This window comes from Acanthaster planci, linkage group LG17, assembly GCF_054643075.1.
Source record: "Acanthaster planci isolate LZ-2023a linkage group LG17, COTS_SCS, whole genome shotgun sequence".
NCBI lineage: Eukaryota > Metazoa > Echinodermata > Asteroidea > Valvatida > Acanthasteridae > Acanthaster > Acanthaster planci.
Genome location: NC_141793.1, coordinates 714,320 through 734,211, shown reverse-complemented (window position 1 = coordinate 734,211; position 19,892 = coordinate 714,320). Strand labels below are relative to the sequence as shown.

Here is a 19,892-nt window from a genome sequence, read left to right as displayed (position 1 = left end):
AAGCGCTTTCAATTATGCAGATATATCTTATTAGATAAAGTAAGTCTTGGGTTAGGTTACGACTTACAAAAGTCACACGAGGATGTGTGGAATTAAGTAGCTTTTATCAGTCCAAGTTGTAAGCATAATCAAACTACCTTTGCATTTGGTTTCGGATGCGTCTTTAATCGTCGAAGTTAACTAACCGTTGATGATTAATCGAATGGAAACAGTTTGACAAGACACGGTTTAATTGATTATTCATAACATCGATTCCGGGAAGATAAATTTCGTCATGTGCACTGCCGTGAACAATATTCAAAGTATACTACTACAAGGCTCGTTTCGTTCTGAGAAAAGTTAAAACATGGAACATGGTATGCCGAGTGCTGCATGTTTATTCAAAAGTATATTACGAAGGATGTTGGCCTTTTTCGTACGCGATATTTTTGAAGGTTCGTAAGGAAATATGAAATACTCAGCTTTAGGTGATCGAAGTGTGAAATCGGTATCAAACCTGACTAACGTTGATAAACAATCGTGCTTGAGGGAATCGATTCAGAAACAACATCCAAGTTGTTAACTCTTCTTCTTCTTTGATCGTCTGCAACAATCTGAAAATAAGCAGTTTTGTTTTTTTTTTCTTTCTTAATAGCAAATGAAACAAATAAATTATCCATAGGCCTAATGAATCGGTCAAACTGACATGTTATCTTAAACTTCTTTTTAAGACTATGACTTTTTCTTCTGAGGGTGATTATCTTCGGTCTCTGGGTTCGGCTTGATCGCCCTGTTTGCTTAAGCCAAAACGGCGTTCGGTCGTCGGGTAGAAAATAAATGTCAGTTTCGCTTGGTTTTGAGCGAAGACGTAGCGAGGAGCGCGGGACATCGCCAGCATCGAGCCAGCCAAGCTTTCTGGACTTCAATGATTCACCCGGCCAGTGGGTACCGCTGGGAACCCCGTCAGATATTAATGGCTCACAGGCCCACGACAACACCGTGAACATACATGTACATCCGAACCGTGCACTACACACTGGCTGATAAAATGCAGCCGCTATTGACTGGAATTCATGTCACGTGACGACCAACCGCCATTCATTTCCCCTGCACCCGAACGAACGAACGAACGTGTGCAGCAGGAGCAGTATATGTTTTTTTTCCCCAGATCGCCTACGTGTTTAGAGAGGGAGGCTGGGTAGGGCACAGTTCGCAGTGCACAGACTTCACACAGCAACGGCCTTGCATGGCAAGTACAGCGTTCGACCACGTACAGTTCTTCTCTGCACAGGCCTAGTCCGACCGTTGGCGCGAGGAATACAGTCCGTTTTTCGGCCCGTTTGGACGAATCCGGGGAGGAGACCGCCAAATTTAAGGTAAAACAGATTGTCTGTTTCATATACTGCTTGATTTCGTATGGGTTCGGTGTAACATGGCTCAGAAGTGGTGTAAATTTAACAACGATCGTGGCCACTTCTGAAGCGGGAGATTCGTGACAAATTCAAGATGGCCACTGCGCTGCAGCTCCCTGCCGCTGGGAGACTTCCTACGCAGGATTCGCTGAAATCGCTGTCATCCGGCCTCGCTTGAGTCTCAAACAAAGAACACGAGACATTTGTATGATTTGACCAAACGAAATGCAGTGTATGTAAGGCTTGACGAGCTGGTGTGTGGCTCTGCGTAGTTGTTTTTCGGGTGTAAATCTAGTCAATTTATCGCACTTGTTTCTACTAGCCGAGGGATGGCTGATAGTGCGTGCACGTAAAAAACAAGACAGGTTACTGATAAACTACTCAGCTGTTGTGAAGCTTCGATCTCTCCAACATCGGTGTTTCTTGTTACCACGTTCAGAAGAGATTTTTGTCTCTGCTCTTGCGACTTCACACACGATATATGATTTTTCTTCGTTGGAGAACAAACTGAGCAATCTCGTTTCTAGCAGCCTCTTTTAAAATGCTAATTTCTCACACCATCGGATATTTTCCCGTATGTAAATGTCGCTTTTACCTCACCCCACAAGGTGCCGAATTCAGATTGAAAAATATGGTCAGGTATGTTGCTTACTTAGCAAGGGATTTCTGATGTTCCGTTCAATGCAGCAGCCTCAGTTCAGATTTTCCGAAGTAAATCTGGGACGTTCTCGATTTCAAAGTTAGCGAAAATCGCGGAGGCCGCGCTGCAGGAAATGTGCGTGGACGCCAATTGGATCGCGCCACAGCGGGATAAGCAGTTTCACGGAAATTCCGAAATCAACCCGACTGGAACACAAATGCTGGGGATTGAGCTAATTTTAAATTTCCAGGGAAAAGAAGACGTTCGGGACTGGTGAACGTCCAGGTAATTCTTCCATTTCTCTGTAATTAGTAAAGACACCGTGACCACCCATGTGGAGATTTGAAACTCTCTTGGCTTATATATTGTGTTCTGAAGTCAGTAATTGGAAGTGTTGTTTGATCCCTGCACGGAGATTCCTTCTGGAATTGTACCATAAATCCCCGCGATTGTTTTCGTTTCGTTTTGCGTTCTTGATCTATTAAAAATCGACCCAAGCAACACCCGTGGGTTTGGGGATTGAAGACCGATTGATCATGTAACTCAGTCCAGCTTGAAAACCGGAACGTCGTGTCTTCCCCCGCCCCGGCAGACGGAGTGTTCAGGTGTCTGACTACACCTCAGTAGCAGCAGCCAACTTTAATTATTCATCAGTGGCAGTGGTATGATATTTTCTCCTCCCAATCAGACCCGGTAGGCATAAACGTATCGTCGTTTGAATGTACCTTTGGATACTTGTGATCATAACTTTATGATTTACATCGTGTGTTGGCCAACAGCCAAGAAGTAAGCGAACACCGAGGGTAAAGGGAGCCACTTCACCCACCGAATAGCACCGTAAGTAACGAGTCCTTTCTCTAACGGAACCGACTGGACACGTTCTTACCATGTTCTTATCGAGCGGCAACAGAAGAGGCGCCGATACCGATAAATGGAGGCATGCTACTCGTAAATTGTGTCGGGTTGTTTTCTTCTTAACACGTCATTTCACTGGATAACGTGCGACGCATTATTTTGTATGCCGTTACGATCTGTTGGAGTTGCATCCAGAGGTACTGGTAGGCGTTTCATTAAAAGTAAATACGAGCCAGGTTCGACTTAAAATAGACTCGAAAACTGAAATGGAAGACAGTATTAAGGCATTACCGACAGCGACAGACGTCATGAAAAACAAAGTAGATAAAAAGAGGACGTGCATTTTGTATTTTGCTTGACATTAAAGGTAAGTAGATTGTCGGGCTTACCATTAACTTTGAAGAAAGGAGGAAACCTCACATCGTCAATGATAATTGTTGGCATAAAACTGACGACCACAGCGAGCTATTTTTCTATCTGGTACTAATTAAATTCACAAGGCGAGAAATTTTCACTTTGAAGTTCTATTCTTATATACGTCGTCAAGCTGTGACTATATGGATGAATACAAAATGTGCCTTTTCAAAAATAAGTTATATCCAAAGCACAAAAAAGACGGCAGTGCGCGTGTAAAATACAGGAATCTGGAAATGATTTATTCGAGAATAATGAATACGTCATGAAAAACCATCAACGTTTCATGCATAGTAAACGACTCTCAAACGGTTGAGTATGGCGCAGTTTCGTAAGTTTTTTTTTACAAGACTCCAACAAGGTGTTTTCATTTCGCCAAGTCATCCATCTAAAAGCACACGTGATTTAACCATGGATCACTCAGATTAAATCCACCAGACAGCTTCTGTACACCTCCAAATCATGTCTCGCTTTCGCCCCAGTCTGGCACCCACACACCAGCCTGATTTCAACCTCCTATTGACATCAGGCCACCGCGTGTCTGAGGCCTATCTTGAAGCTGCCATGATCAGTTTAATCCCGAGCTAACCTCGTGCTGACAACGCATCGAGAAGTGCGTTTCTGCGTTCGATGCTCATTACGAAATGAGGTGAAAGTCCCACACATGTTTTCTTGGCACTACCATACCAGTCCCAAAGCTGCAAGTTCCGCCACGGAAATCCAATTTGGATGAATGAAATCGTGGAATGATCACATTTACGTGACATTATAAAAAGAAAAAGAAGACAAACAAAAAGTTTTCAAGCTATATCCATACTGCTTGGTCAAACTATTTTGATAAAAATCAATCCATAAAGTCGAATTGACTTAGCTTTGTGGACTACAACCTGTATTGAACACACTAAGTCTTATGGTCACAGATTTGCAAACTGACAGCTCCGTTCAAGTATGCTCACAAGCAAATTAACGCGTTCAACTGTATGACTATTCTGTGGAAACGTTCTTCTTGGAACGTGTACACTCGTTTTGATGATGTCAGTCATTTAATATTATGATTTGCAGTTTCCATGGTAGCGTCGAACAAGGCAAATGCCGCCAAGTGTACTTTCGAGACGTTTCGTTCCACGGACTTCCTTTTCCTTATCATTATAAATATTTTCAAGGAGAAGTTGGTTTCTCTTTAGTTTAAAGCTGCCGCATATCATTAACATTTACGAAGACAATATTTCAACACCGCATTGTCAAAACAGATATACACGAACACCATAAAATACAGTGGCAGGCAAATGGCAAACAAAGCGCAGTGACAGCCTCTTCTAGAATCAATTAAGGAGAGAATTTGTCTATCTTCCCATAAAAAAGACTGGTCACGCTATTTCCCCTACTTTGCTACGCACAGGTTGCAAAGTTTATACATTTGGTAAGGGTGCTGACGATCGCATGAAAATTGGTGATTGTTGCAAAACGAACATAACAAATTACCGCATGAATACATAGTTGTCACGTGCTAATAACATCACACATTGTAGGACTACTTTAACGTTTGCTCAGTGTTGGTCGATCCACAGAGAGATGCGAGACGACATAGCCTACTGGTACGTAAAATCAGCAGACAGGCGTCTTTGACGTCATTGCGATATTCTTGATGTCATACTGCAACTTCCTTTGATTTCTTAGAATGGATAGAAAGCAAAATTAACATTAAAATCCAACGAACGCGACGGGTTAAAAATGTATTGACGTAGGCGTAAACGGCCATAAATAGCGGCTAATTGCATTATTTTGGGGACCTGTCCAGGATGTGGTGTCCTCTTGTTCACAGTCCAAGGTTATCAACAATGAAAATGAGCATTAACTTTACACTCGACAAGCACTATGTACATAAAGAAAATTTAGGGGAAAGTTCGATTTACATAGTTTTTGCGCCATTTATCTCCAAAAACTGAACAATCTGAAGAATTTGGGTTGAAATTCTTGGTACAATTTGTTGATTGAACCCCACATCATCATTATCCACCGTTTTATTACCATGAGTCTCCGCGTGCAATGCATAAAACATGATCTTAAAGGTATGCAATACGGAAAATGTCACACGCAGACATAGACACGTAGACCTAAGTACGATGAGTCGCATGATCCCACATACACAAGCATTCACACCGCCCGCCGGGATACCGTGGATTGGAAAGACAACGTGCTACGCGTCGCCGTTTACGCGCGGCACGACCGGTTAGCGAGTCGCCATCTAATTGTCGTGGGGGAAAAGGGGCTTAAGTTTCTCGCACTCAACTACTCGCACGCCGGCTTGCCCACGGGGCACAAACGATCTCTTCAGACTGCTGTATTTAAAGAAAGAGTACAGTAGATGATAATGCCATTCCGTCATAAAAGAAGTCCCTGGGAATGCCTTCAATCTGGCCTTGGAGTCTGAGGCCACGGCGACGGCTAGAAACGGAGGGAAATGGTGGCACAAAAGAATTATCTCCGTAAAAGCCGCCAAGAATGAACCTGCTGTTTAAGTCGATTATAAAGGAGCATTTGTCTTGTGTGATTTTGGAGATCAATTAGTGCTGCGTTTCTCGACTCACCTGTGAAAATCTTTCATGTGCGGTGTTCGCCTGTTATAATTCTCTTGATTCTCTTGACGCTGATCCAAGTGATGATATCCAAATCGATAAATTTATTTTTGTCTTTTGAGATCTGTTATTCAAATCATCTAACAAAAGTCTGTGCCAGTATTCGAAGAAGCCCTTTTGTCGGTAGACATATTTTTCAGGATAGGAAATAACCAATTCACTGTCACAAGCATGGCTACATCTATGCAAACTCCTGATCAAATGGGGATCTTCCTCTAAAAGATTTAACAATCGACCATATTAGATTTTTACTTTAAAATTCTGGCTTAAAATTAAACACCTACATTTTTACTTTATATATCGTGATTGTTACAGCAATTTACATCACTTTCTAGGCTGTTTTCGACAGAACTATTACCAATTAGAACCTTGCACGTTCCAGCTTAACCACTGGCGCAAGGGATTTTTCACGTACATGCATGATAGACTTATCCAGGGTAGAACTCTTACAGCACGTTATGTATGATTCAATGGTTCATCTATTCAAACTTGAGTGTTCATTTGAGCGTTAGGTCATCTTACGTAGAAAATGAGGCAGTGGACGTATTTATATCGAGACGCACGCATTAACGTCGCGCGTGCTCCAAAGATTGGCACATGGCCAACCTGCAGAGCACGTGCGTCTAGATTTTTTTCTTTAGTATATAGAGTAAGAATAGTTGATTTAGAGCGTGTGTTGAAATACGGTGGTGTAATTACATGAATCCGAGCATATACGAAGCTGAAGCAATGAACACAACTGGTTGGAATATCCGCGTCTGAAGTACCGTACAATTTCAATTTCTGGTCCTTAACAAAGGTCTGCCGCTGTAAAAAAAAAATGGGGGAGGGGATACTTGAAAGCATACAGATGCAAAATCTGTCATAAAAATGTAATTCGTCACTGAAAGTTAATGCTTACGATGCGGAGACAGCTGTGCCTTAGAATAATTAAAACTGTCGAAACAGAAGTTAACGCCTGTGCTTCTGATGGAATGAATGATTTTCTGTGGCTGTCGATGACGCTGTCGTCTTTTGGATGCATCTTTCATAATTATATATCTAACACTGAATGCCTGATAAGATTGCGATTTCAGCATTGTATGCCTTGAAGTTGCAAACATGGTGAAGGTGATGGCCCATGGAAGAAGTGAGAAAATAAATCGAAAATGACAACTCTAAAACGGTTGCCCAGCAACATTTTCCCACCGTCGTTAGCGCGTTCTGTGCCCTAATGTTAAAAAAACAATACAGTGCTGTGACATGACGTTTTCCTTTGTTATTACAATTGTGCTTTATAGAATAATGATGAATGGGCTATTCCTGTGTCTTCTTTGTTAATTACACGGTATACTGGATGCTACTCCGATATAATCATATAAATATTGCGTAAAAGCGAGTGCCACTTGTAATAGACTTTGCTGCATCACCAAGGGTCAAAGGTCATCATGATCACCGAGTTAAACCATGCCGGGATAGGGTTGTATTTATTTTCACCCAATGAGGAAAAAAAAATCACGAGCTTTCCAAAGTTGCCGTGGATGGTGCACTTTCAGTCCACGCACGATTTGTTTTTTTTTTACGAGATGGGTAAGTAATTTACCGGGAGTCGTTCGAGTAGACTGCGCGGCTAGGCTAGCCTACGAACCGTCGATCTGGGTCGCCTTGCGGCCTACTGCTATCGTAGTAGAGTCGGTATGCTATCGCAAAGCGCGTCCAGACCATGGTCTGCATGCTTGTATTTAATTGCGTACAGTAAAGAATTATCACTTTACTCCTGTCGATTTTACCTAAAGTATGAAACATTGCTGCTTTGACCAGACATTAACACAATAATTGTACAGCAACTTTTGCGACATAACAATTGTGAAAATCCCTATAATTATATAAACTGATCGTGAGCTCACAATTAAAATGTGTGTACAGGAAATGCACACGCTGTATTGCGTGATAATTTCAATTCTGATGGTGTTTTCATTTCCTCTTGGCGGCGCTGGGGAAGTTCACGGGAATTTCTATTCTCTGTCCCTTGTTGTTTTCAATCTGCCTTCGTACAGTTGGGTTGGTCCACTTGAACGTTTCTTGTACTTCTGCGACGCAAGTTTGAATCGTAACCAAGCAGACATCGACGGGACTTTCCGTACATTTCCCCAGCACTTTCCCTCCTACCTCGTTATGTGAACAAAATATGCATCGTTACTGTCGTCAACTTCACGGATATGCTAAATTATGACACTTTTGAAAGAACTTCGGTTTCACTGCCGAAAAAAATTAGATTCGCATAATTTCATAAATTTACCGTTTCTGTGGAAACGTCAGGAGAAAAAGCGTATATTACATGTTCATCGCCTTGGTAACAAAACTGACTAAGGCAATGTGCAAGAAATGACGGACACATTATGAGAAAGACAGCGAGACAAAAACGTGCGTCGTTTCATAACCTGGGGAAAAAATGACGACGAAGAGCAGCCTTATCAGGCGAGATTAATTTCCAAGATTACACGCCAGATTGCCCTGAACATCTCTGTCAAGAGGAAATGAAGCTAGAACACGAGCAAGTCTGAATTAGTGCTGTAAGCTCTGGTACCATTTACGCGATAGATATATCTGATACAGAAAAAGACCAATGAAATGGCAAGATGTCTTGCTGGAGCAAATACAGCGAAACCTTGGACTACTGGACTCGTTTAATGCATACAAAACTGTGTGGTATGAAAATACATCGATTAACGAAGTGCACATTCCCACCTGCGTGATGTAATTTAATTTGCCTGTGAAATGCGTACTGTTCACAACTTCACATGAGTTGTTGACGGAGTCACGGGAAGGGCAAATGCTGCTTCGTCTCACCCTCCAAGTTCGGCTTCCGCAATTTTTTGTCAATGTAACTTTGCCTGAGGCAATTTCAGGAGAGTTATGACTGTGAAAGCTATCAGCCAGAGTCAAAATTGATTTAGTTTACAAAGTCCGGAGAGCACGAGACTGAGCGAACCGTGAAACCGTGGATCGGAAGGCAGGAAGGGTTAACGGAGGCTACACTTAGCCTACCGCTGACACACTTGGCTCGGAGCCTGAGAAAGTGATCAACAGATCAAGCTCGAGATGATCTTTAAAGAACAGGTGTAGACGTACAGGGAAATAGGGGTGTGTCCAGTACTTTGGGCCTCAGTGGAAGACACTAGATTCACATAAGAACTGCACGTATAAGGGATTGAATGAAAACAGCTTATCAGCAGGAAAATCCACCGAAACACCACCACTTTGTATTGTTAAACCACTGAATGGGTTGAATCGCACCATCGACAGCTCGCCTAATTTTGAAGCGGTCGCCCACCACCAGTTTTTAAATTTTCGGGCAAAAAATCATGAACCTTGCCAATCTTCAAGTTCAATGCGGATTTACGCCAACAAGTGGAACCATGGAATGGAGCGTCATCATCTGATCACGATCCTTGTTTTCCTTGAGACGCACATGGTGACCTGTGCCGCTATGATCCTGGTAAAAGGTCATGGTCACCGTATACCAGTTAACCAGTCTAGATCAGATGTCGGTAACCGATTGCTAAAAATCATATTGTTGTCCTTGTCTAAAAATTCTCACACACCCGAAATGAAGTTACTGTCTACCCAGGAAGCAACGGGCACGGTTCAGCGTGATAGCGCTGTACCTCCTCGAATTGGTAGACACAGGAGACATACTACACTTCTTACTGCCACCCACAAGTTCCCACTTTCTTTTACGTCATAATCAAAATGTTGTAATCACTCTGTTCTCCATACTGAGCGTTGTCGACGGAGGCAGTCTGATCTTTGCTTGTTGGAAGCAATCCGTTTGACGAGACAAACACAGGAATTTCTATGGGTTTCCCAATTTCGATTTCTTCATTGTCAAGATTATACCGAGTGAAGAAAATAATTCAATTGTCAATTCCAATCCAAATCTGTACCACAACACTGTACTTTATCTCGCCTTCGTTTGCATTTTTCTTTTCCACCAGCCCTGTGATCATTGGCAGCCCCATTCCCAACAAGAATGGCTGATCGAGACCGACCTCCTCGACCGAAGATAACGGACATAAATCCGCTCATCGTCTGCATACTATGCGGGGGCTACTACGTGGATGCAACCACCATTGTGGAGTGTATGCACAGCTGTAAGTGGCTTTCCAACCCCCTCCCCCCCTTCTGTGTCAAACAGGAACAGGGAAATCTTTAGACAGCATTGAAATCGTTGAGCGTTGCAGGCATGCGAACGTGATAAAGGAATCATCTCACCTTCTTCTCGTAATTCACTAAATTTTGTTTAAGGCGTTTCACCAAAACAAATTATTTCTAATACCTGAGCAAAATGAGTTTGATCAATGTGCAAAAACATGAAGGTTAAACTAAGTACAATAGTGGGCAAAGCGCAAATGAAATTGGGCATTGAAGATAAGGCTGAAGAACAGTTAAGTATCAGGCGTCATTCCACGTCAATTATAGTCATCGTCATTATGACGTCATATTAATTTCAACAGACTGAACTGTTTGCACTGTTCTCGATACTGCATGTGTCACAAAAAAGCAACACTTATTTACGCAATAAAAACAACAAAACAAAAACAAAACACGAGGTAATCAATAAAGCTTTGCTTGAATTGTTTACAGCGACTGACATTTAAAAATCGGCCAATTTACATTCAGTTACAGCTTCGGTCTGGGGTCATCTTTTTCACTGGAAAGAAACATTAATTGATGCATTTGTTAGTTTGCTGTCTAAAGAATCAGGAGAAAGAGCAATGTCCTGGAAAAACCTCTTACTATTTAACCCCAATATACAAGCACTTTCGGTTTTCTTAAGCCTCCACGCCAGTGTTGTTTTTTTTCCCAACAAAATCTACAAACAAAATCTCCCTGGTGTCGTTTGGGCCGAGTGTTGAATAGAACACTGAACAGTGAAAAGGACTACTCTCCTGCCCTCACAATGCTATTGTCCACACACGGCTTGTGTGAATCTTTCATTCGCATATCACTGTTCAAGCCGACTGTACAATTGGGCTGTTGCGTTTTTTTGTAATTCAAGACCTGCACTGGTACATGGTCTATGTGCGGTGGGTAGGTTGATGGAGATTGCAGATATGATTGCGAGTGTGATGAAATCGGATATTTGATGTGGTTGGGGAACAGGTCTCATTAAAATTGCCTGCTGGACAAAAACTTAAGAGTTAACAATGGGAAAGGGAAATACTCCTGTGAATTCCAAAGTGCTCTTACCATCTCGTATAAGTATTGATTTATTGTCTCTGTAATGAAAGAAAGCGCTTTCAGTGTGGTTTTGGTTTTGATGCCAAACCGAAATGTCTTCCCCGCGAAGAAAACAATCAAAAAAGATATATAAAAGAAAAAGAAATTCAAACAAATTGTATAATAAACTTAACGACCAACACTGCCACAAGTTCCCTAACAACTAAATATATATTAAGTATTTGTGCGATGAGCGAACCACACCGAAGATATCCAAGATTTGGGCTACGGTCAGAGTACTTCAGAACTCGTGACTACACGCACGGAGGGTCGTACCATGACGGTGTGAGTCACATTTGTTCTTCAGGATCAATTTGATAATATTGCGGTGAATCAGTTGTTGTGACACTGGGGGCGCTTAACGCCTGATTAATAGAAAAAAATCTTATTATGGGGGATGGGAGAGCCAGTTAATATTCACGTCCTGTTTGTTCGCTTTTCGCAGCAGATTCGGTGCCATGTTATGTCACTTCTGATCCCTGCTTGGACATGTGGCATTCACTTAATGTAGATTTTGTTTAAAAAAAGGCGAAATGTCATAACGAAACTTTATTTGTGTCACAGGAAATGAACGTTATGATGTGATTACCAGTCGGTAATCAAGTGTTGACAAGTGATATAAAGTAGAAGTGAATAATTCTGCCTTCCTTGTCGTCGACAAGACGTGTCGACGAAGCTCCACTCTGGTTGATCATAACACATGTATCTCGACATGCAAATTGTGCCTACACTAATGAACTTTGGGAAATGAAATTGGGGACATAAACCAATGTGAATGGACTGTGCGGGTTGGTCTTTTTTCTTAATCTAGAATCCATGCACCCTCAATGTGTGAGAAATCAAATCAAATTCAATTTCTTGGCCTCAAGCCATGCCCGAATTAATATGTGCTGCATTTTTAAATTTAATGCCAGAGTTTGATTGACGGAACTGATGTCACGTCTGCACGAGAAAGGGGGCTCATCACAGAGTTCCCCTCCCAGTGGACTCAGCTTGTGAAACTCTCATTCTTCTCTTACAAAAGCTAATAATCATAAACAATCATTTCAAATTTATTGTACACCCCTTCCACGGTGATGATTTAAAGGTACATCAGAAGTAAGCAAATTTACTCTTTAATGACACAGGCGGAGAGATGCCAATGTTGAGATAAAGTCATGTCACCGCGCTAAAGCCCAAAACTGCAGTATCGGGTAGGGATTAAATTTTCCTAAATCCCTGCTCCGGGAAACTACTGACAAGAGTGGCTTTTCAACACCGGATGTAAAGAGACACTTGTCAAATTTACATCACATGGTGGCAACATTCCCATAAGCTCAATTATCACTTCAGTTCGACGTGTTCACATTTTCATATCGCCCTATCTTTTGGTCGAGATAACACACTCCTTTCTTGGATAGAGTGCAGCGTAAAGTAAAAGAGATACTTTATTAAAACGATAAGTCAAAATCAGTGCTAGCGTCACGTCCCACGTGCACACCGCATAACTCTTGATTTCAGAGCGGTCTTTTGTTGTCGAATCCCCGCAGATTGCAGAGCATGTATAGTCGCCTACCTGCGGCAAAGTAAACAGTGCCCAACATGTGACATTCTGGTGCATAAATCCAGGCCCATGGAGAAAATCAGGTAATGTGCGTCATAAATTTCATGTTAGTCAATTACAATAAAATCCCAGGGAAGGGAGTCAGCTAGCGGTGCAAGGGGAAGGAGGACGAAAATTTCTCTGTCAACTTTTTTCTGCTCTCGACTGATACTTGGTGATCAAATTCATTCTGGCAAAAATTGCCAAGCCAGATTTGATCTTGCGCAAACATTTTATTTGAATGTGAAACAGACTCTTTATTTTGAAACCCATATTTTAAAGAGAACCCAGTTTAGGTTGTTGTTTTCCATCCTTGACTTGACTTGTAATATTTTTCAGTTGCGCCCTTTTGATCTTAGCTTTCCATTATGCTTCCAATACAGCAATGAAGTGACAGCATTCCCTGTTGTGAGCAATACATGCCTGTAATAATCTTGGGATTTTAATTGGCAGGTTGTATGCCATCTTAAATAGCAATCACAAATTTAGATAATTTGCAGACAAAAAAAATTCACATTGAATTGAACTGTGTACAAATATATCTTGTCTGAGAAAAGCAATTTCAGGGAGGATAATATTTTCGACCTCAAAATCTACAACGAAATCGACTGAGTAATGAAGTCACTTCTCCCCGCCGCTTTGAATTTGCGATTTCGCGATAAGCGATAACCTGGACAGCATTATGAAGAGTATTTTGAGATCTCACCCTGTGGCGTGGTTAAAGGATTATAAACACACAAAAAAAAGACTGGAATTAACAGAGGTGTCTGTTTTCCTGTGAGGTGATGAGATGTGTTTGTTTTTCATCACAATATTTTTGTAGTTTGAAAAGAAATGCCTGGTGCCTAACAATGCTTTTGACGTGTTTTTGTTTTAAGAATGCTGTTTTTCAATGCGATTTTCAGAAAAGTCACTCCTTTTAAAAACATTCTCAGAAACGCAATTTTCCTTTGCAATTTCCTTAAATATTTTCCATTTTTTTTGTTTTCTGATTGACTCCAAAAAGTCCAAACGTTACGAGAAAGAAAACAATAACATGGGGCGGGGCAACGTATGCTCCCGAGAGTCATTGCTTCATAGTGACGTCAGAGGTAGACATTTGCATTTTTAATCAGGCCAGACTCGGCACTCCAGAAGCTCGTTTACAAGATGGTACCCGGTCTGTACAGAGATGAGACAAGACGGAGGAGGGACTTCCAAAGCACACACGTCCAACATTCCGGTGAGAAAGCTTGCGCCGTCTTTGGACTCATGACAAAAAAGTAGTACCTCTTACACCTCTTTGAGAGGAGGAAGAGTTACGTCAGTGGAAGAAGTGAAGGAAGACATGTTGAAACAATGTATGGTTTCAAAAATAACTTCTTCAGACACGTAGTTATTACAGCAGGAAAATATCATTTCACTGTACGTCAGTCAAATAGTATCTTTACGGTGAGAACGCAGACTCCTGATTCGTAATTTACAAGGGGAACAGCTGAGGCAAACAGTCTGTTTTGTTTTTTAATAATTGACAACTGTAATGCGGAATTTTACATCGTGTTGCTTTTCACAGAGAACGAAGAGTCGACAGGTTCCAGCGCTGCAGAGGATCCAACGAGGATACGCGACGATTCTATCATCATCTACACGCATGACGAAATGATCTGCTTATCACTTGAGTATTGTCAACCTAGTGCCGTTGCCACTCCAGATAAAAAGCAAATGAACGGAGATGGCGAGTCACGTGACGCTGGAACAGATATCAACGGCAACGCTATCACTGACAAGAAGGTAAAGGGTTATGCTTGGCTGTATCAAAGCGTTATACAGCATCATGCATAATGTCCATACGTAGGCCTACATGGAAATGTGCATACTTCAATTTTGGGCGTGCACTTTTTGTCACTTCGAAGTCGTCAAGCAGTTATTAAATTATCGAAACGGCTGAAAACCACATCATATTACATCGTCTTTCGCAATACTGAACATGTCATTACCTGTTTGGTGATTGTAGGATATCGACGCCAGATACTTGAGGTGCCCAGCAGCAGTTCAGGTCAGTCACCTGAAAAAGTTCATCCGAAATAAATTCGGTTTGCCACCAACATACAAGGTAAGTAATGTAAAGGGATTAATATGAGCTTGAGCAGATGAAGTATTGCATTCAATAATCAGCTGGATAGGTAAAGACTGCCCACGTACGATTTTATTCAGGACAGCAAACCTTTGGCTAAAAGACAGAAACGAGAGAGTTGATACGTGAAGGACAAGAAGATTTCGTAATTCTAATTTGTAGCACGACAGATGCATTACGTTAAGATTTTGTACGGCGTCTACCAAACGTTCTTCGACAGCAACAGCAAACTTTTGGTGAGGCAATGCCAATATGTTTTGCTTGCAGATGCGTGCTAGTTTGAGGCTAACCTTACAGTGGTTAATTTGACAAATTTTCCGTTTTTATATTATTCCGCCAGGTTGATTTGCTTCACCGTGAAGGACAAGACAAGGTTTTGAGAGACGACTATACCTTGATGGACATCGCCTACATCTACGCATGGAAACGGGTGAGATCATCATCTTGTTTAGATTACTTATATCAAAATAAGAACCAAATGAAACGATTTATCATGTTGGATTCGAACAGCCGAGAGTTACATGTCCTTGGTTTCATTTCAAATCAATAAGTTGTTCTTTCTGTTGACTGCCCAATATGGTCTGCGCATAAAAACACACTGGTTAATCTCAGGAATCATTATTTCACAGATGGGACCCTTGCCACTTCTTTATCGCATCTGTGAACCTCTTCCTGGCAACAACAAAAGAACGTGTAGTGACGCCAGTATGACGTCAACACCAGCTAGTAACGGCGCTTCCCCACCGAAGAGTGCCAAGATCCAACAACCAATCAAAGTGACAGTTTCTAGCACACAGCCACAACCAGTGATGGTGACATGATGGTGCTATGGGTTTTGTTTTTAGTGAGTTTGTTTGTTTGTTTGTTGGGTTGTTTGTTTGTTTGTTTTTGTATCAAGGAGAAAGATGCACCAGTACAATGTCTAGCATAAAGAGTGTGCCACTGTGTGGTACATATACATGGAATACTTGGGCTGTTTTGGTGGGATAACACCCTGGATCAGTGCATGAGCTAATCCGCGAAGACGCCATACTGCTATGGCACCACACACTGGCGCACGTTAGTAACCTTGTAATGGGGTGTGTGCAAATCAAAGCACCCTACTGGTGGAAGAGGTATTCAACGCATGTTGCTCCTGCAATAATGACCCTTAATTATGGTAGTCAATTTAATGTATTGGTTATGAAATTATCAACAATCCTGCAAAGCTGAATGCCATTAATAAGATTGTGTGCTCGGTGATAATCCACTGAAGCAGCCAAGTATATGAGACTGAAAATGTAGATACACCGGTACTTTACAAGATGACATTTGTGCTTAGTTCATGGTTTCCAATAAAAGTAAATAGTGACCAGATATATGAAATTTGTAGAAGTTTCTTTTGCCCGGCGCTGTAGCTTGTTTCTAATTTTTGTGTATAGACATGATCAAAGTAGCATTAAGTGTTGTTTCCCCAAAAATATGACGTGTTGTATTTCTGTTAGTTTTATGACAATGTACAGTCGCTAAATGTACACATTAATTTGTACAGTGCAAAGTTTTGTTTGGGAGTGCAAAAATATTACGAAATAAAAACGTTTTCAATATCTGTGTCACGAGTTGTGACGTATCCTCGGATGAAACAGACTCTTGTTCGCTTTGTTCTGTAAACTTATTCGATGAGAGCTTCGTTTATCTGCCTCAAGAGACCATCTAACATTCTTCACCTACGTATACTCCTCCTCTACAATACCAATCTTCGCCACGCAGTATGGTCTTTTTTATTCCAAATATCGGACCAGCCACGGGGAGATAAAAGCATGATGTTAACCACACTTTATGCCAATGCAGTTTTGGCCATTTTTCCCCCTCTTGGTCCAAGTATTTATGAAATGCGCGCGATTTAAGCTATACATTTCGTTAGGTCTACTCAATTTAGTAAATATTCAAATGCAGATTGGGCGCAGATCTACATCGTGTGTTGATCAAAGTTGTAAGGTCTATGGTACAATGCTACGTCTTGTTGCAGTGTAATAATGTAATTAGTTATTGAAATTTTAGCATATTTAGTTTGTGTACAGTTTTCAAAATTGTGATATGTTGGTGTAAAATCTGAACAAAGAGGTTTAGAGTAATGTAAGGTCAAAATATTAAACAGTAATTGTTCATATATAATGTTTATAATAGTTTATCATAGGTACAAAATAACTGCTTTGCTATAAAATACCTCTGTAACAGCATTCGATGGTTTGTACTGTGTGGAAACAAGTATTGTGTTTTACTCATTATCTCGTTTTGTTTGGTCACGTGTTTTGTGTGCATGTTGTATAATGAAAGAAAGTCCAAACTTTCACAGACTGGAATTTAAATCCATCTTGTAAAACATTTTGCCCTGGGAACTTTGAAAGAACGGATTTATAACTAGATTTACATTTGTATTCCGAATGCATTAACTATTCATTGTGAAGTTATTTTTATCATACTCCCTTTTTACACTTCCTGTATCTATATAAAGAGTCATAGGTTCCAGTGGAGCATTTTTATATCTTGCCAATTTCCATGTATTTCTTTCCAGCGTTTTTTATATTCTTAATTTGAAAAGATCTGAAGATAATTAAAGGCAGCAACATTGCACCCTGCCAGGAAGTCAAATTTAGCATCGCTTTTTTCTTCCTCCTTGCTTCTAGCGAATCATATCACGCGAGAAACATCTATGATTTCCCCACGTCTTCCCTGACTGGATTCAGTCTGAAATTAGGATTTCTTTTTTTTTCAAAAGTTCTTACGTAACTTCTGAATGTGAGCGAGGGAAAATCAACATGGATCAGGGACTAAACAAACCCACATACCAAGAAGAAATGGCGGAACGGTTATTCAACACTGGGGCTCGGTATCTGATAACAATTTGACAGCAATTATGCCTCCCCCAATAAATGTTGACCGTTTACATTCGTTTGTTGTCTTTGGATGTCAAACTGACAGATTGGCTGTGTGCCAAGCGCATCCGGCTGCTGGTAATCATGACATTGGTTGTTAGCCTTAAAAGACCTGTATGAGGCAACCCCATGAAAGAGAACAACAGAGGGGGAGGGTCGGAAACAGGGCATTCTGCCAGCTGTCTCAAAATTTGTATTCTGGAAAATAGGCCTACACATACGGTTACATGTGTGTATGGATGACCTTAATATTAGTGACCTTAATACTGAGCTGTGACCTCAATAATATGTCTGTCTTGCAGCCAATTGCTTTGATATATTCCACCAACGAATGCTATCGACCATTTAGGTCTATTCCCCACTCCTCGATCCATAAATAAGCACTGGGTAAATTCGACGGTGATTTGACTTGACCTCAATTTCAGTTTACGGTTGGGCTTACATGTAGGCCTATGTAATAATACTGAGCAATAACCGTGCCCTGTCAACTTAAATCATACACGCTATCTCCCAGCAGAATAGAAAACAAATTAAAGCAGCGAAGGATTTTAATATCGGTTTTTAACGGCTCAACATCTCAGTTTTATTTTTCCTTATTTAAGCCGTACATGTATTTGCGATGGTACTAGCTGCACCCAGGCACGCACATTCTTAAGCTTGACGCGCGTGTCCATTTGGCAAATCATGGCATCCTATTGGTCGACGAGGCATGTAACGCGCGCGTATCACCTGTCCACGAGAGTTGTGCCAACATAGTAATGGCTTCTAATTCTAGTTGTTGAATTACACTTAATTCTTCGTGTGAATCTAGGTGCATGTATTAATTTGAAGGAATTCTGTTCATTTATATTTTAGTAGTTTTTAAGTAAAGGTCTCTGGGTTGACCTGACATCCTATTCTCTTAATACAACCACTGCCGTGAATAAAGCGTCTCAATGGAGGTTAGACTACCGTGTACCAGATATGGCTGGACTCGGAGTAAATTTATAAAGAAAACAAAATAAACATGAATGGAAAATGAAAGACGGCAGAGGATCTATAAAGAAACAAGCAATAATAGTGGTGGATTTAACTAGAAAGCTCATCCGAAATATGGCCAAGTCAGTGTGGATTGACGTTTAATCCTAGCTACCTTGGTAGGAGTAGGTAGACCAGCGACCTTCTTCGTGCCTACGAGTCAGGGCACATAGCTACCCAAATCCTGCAGGACACACGACGCCGAAGTGACCGTGTACCTGCGCGGCCCACCCCGTAGCAGTAGGCTACGCGTCTGCTCGCAAGCTGCCCGTGTCCTGGCGCGATCGACCGGGCGACTGCACACGCTGGACACGCTAGATTGCCGCCACAGAGCGGCGGACTCAAGCCTGTAGTTTTTGTATTTGCTTCAATTGCATCGCACAATATTAACAGACTTGCCTGAAAATTATTTCAAACTTCGAAAACACACGTTGTCGCAGGATAGGGGGCAGAACAAAGTAATTTGGGTGGGCGAGACCGACAAGTAAAATATTACAATCTGTGGGCGTCGAATTTGTTTCAGATAAATATCGGTGTAGGCCTAATTAGGCTTGTGGCTACATTTCCGTTCCAAGGTTTGCCCTTACAGTAAGCACACCAGTTACCTCGCCGTCTTTCCTAATATAAACCGGCTTAAATGTGATAAAAACGGATGTTCTTACCTTATCAACCGTCAATCTTGTTTTCATTTAACCGTACCAATGGGAGTGAACGTATAACGTTGCGCACGTGCCCCAAAAGTTTAGTCAACCGGTCGTCAAAACTTCCTGTTTTATGGTGTTCCTTTAAAGATAGAAATTGGCCATTTGTTTGCAGTATTCACCCTGCAACCGTGTCTCTTCGGTTAAGCTTGTGTTCAGGTCCAACTGTCATAACTGTGTTCAGCTTCAGAGGTTTTTCTCCTGGGAAGTCTCCACTAGAACGGATTGCATTCAGTATCGTCTGCTCTTCACACGTGCAAAATGGCACCGCATGTTTGTTGACGTCCGATGACGCGCAGCTTATTACCCACAATGCTGTGCGAAAAGTGGGATCGATTACTACGAAGAAAAATTGTTGGTTGATTG

At 41.4% G+C, this 19,892-nt stretch overlaps 1 protein-coding gene and 1 long non-coding RNA gene across 2 annotated transcripts; one reads left to right on the top strand and one right to left on the bottom strand.

Annotated features, from left to right (window-relative positions):
• Nucleotides 1–491: 491 nt before the first annotated feature.
• LOC147796261 (uncharacterized) lies at nucleotides 492–19,507 on the bottom strand. Its single transcript, XR_015428125.1, has 3 exons — nucleotides 19,488–19,507; nucleotides 14,757–14,824; nucleotides 492–593 (listed from the first exon to the last, which is right to left on the bottom strand). It is a non-coding gene; the product is annotated as an uncharacterized LOC147796261 (long non-coding RNA).
• LOC147796262 (polycomb complex protein BMI-1-A-like) lies at nucleotides 1,088–17,528 on the top strand. The gene is made up of 8 exons (XM_087147756.1): nucleotides 1,088–1,355; nucleotides 9,914–10,069; nucleotides 12,728–12,824; nucleotides 13,896–14,002; nucleotides 14,333–14,550; nucleotides 14,774–14,872; nucleotides 15,234–15,323; nucleotides 15,523–17,528. Exons 2-8 carry the CDS (start codon nucleotides 9,949–9,951, stop codon nucleotides 15,712–15,714), a joined length of 924 nt encoding a protein of 307 aa, XP_087003882.1. The 5' UTR covers nucleotides 1,088–1,355; nucleotides 9,914–9,948; the 3' UTR covers nucleotides 15,715–17,528.
• Nucleotides 19,508–19,892: the final 385 nt, after the last annotated feature.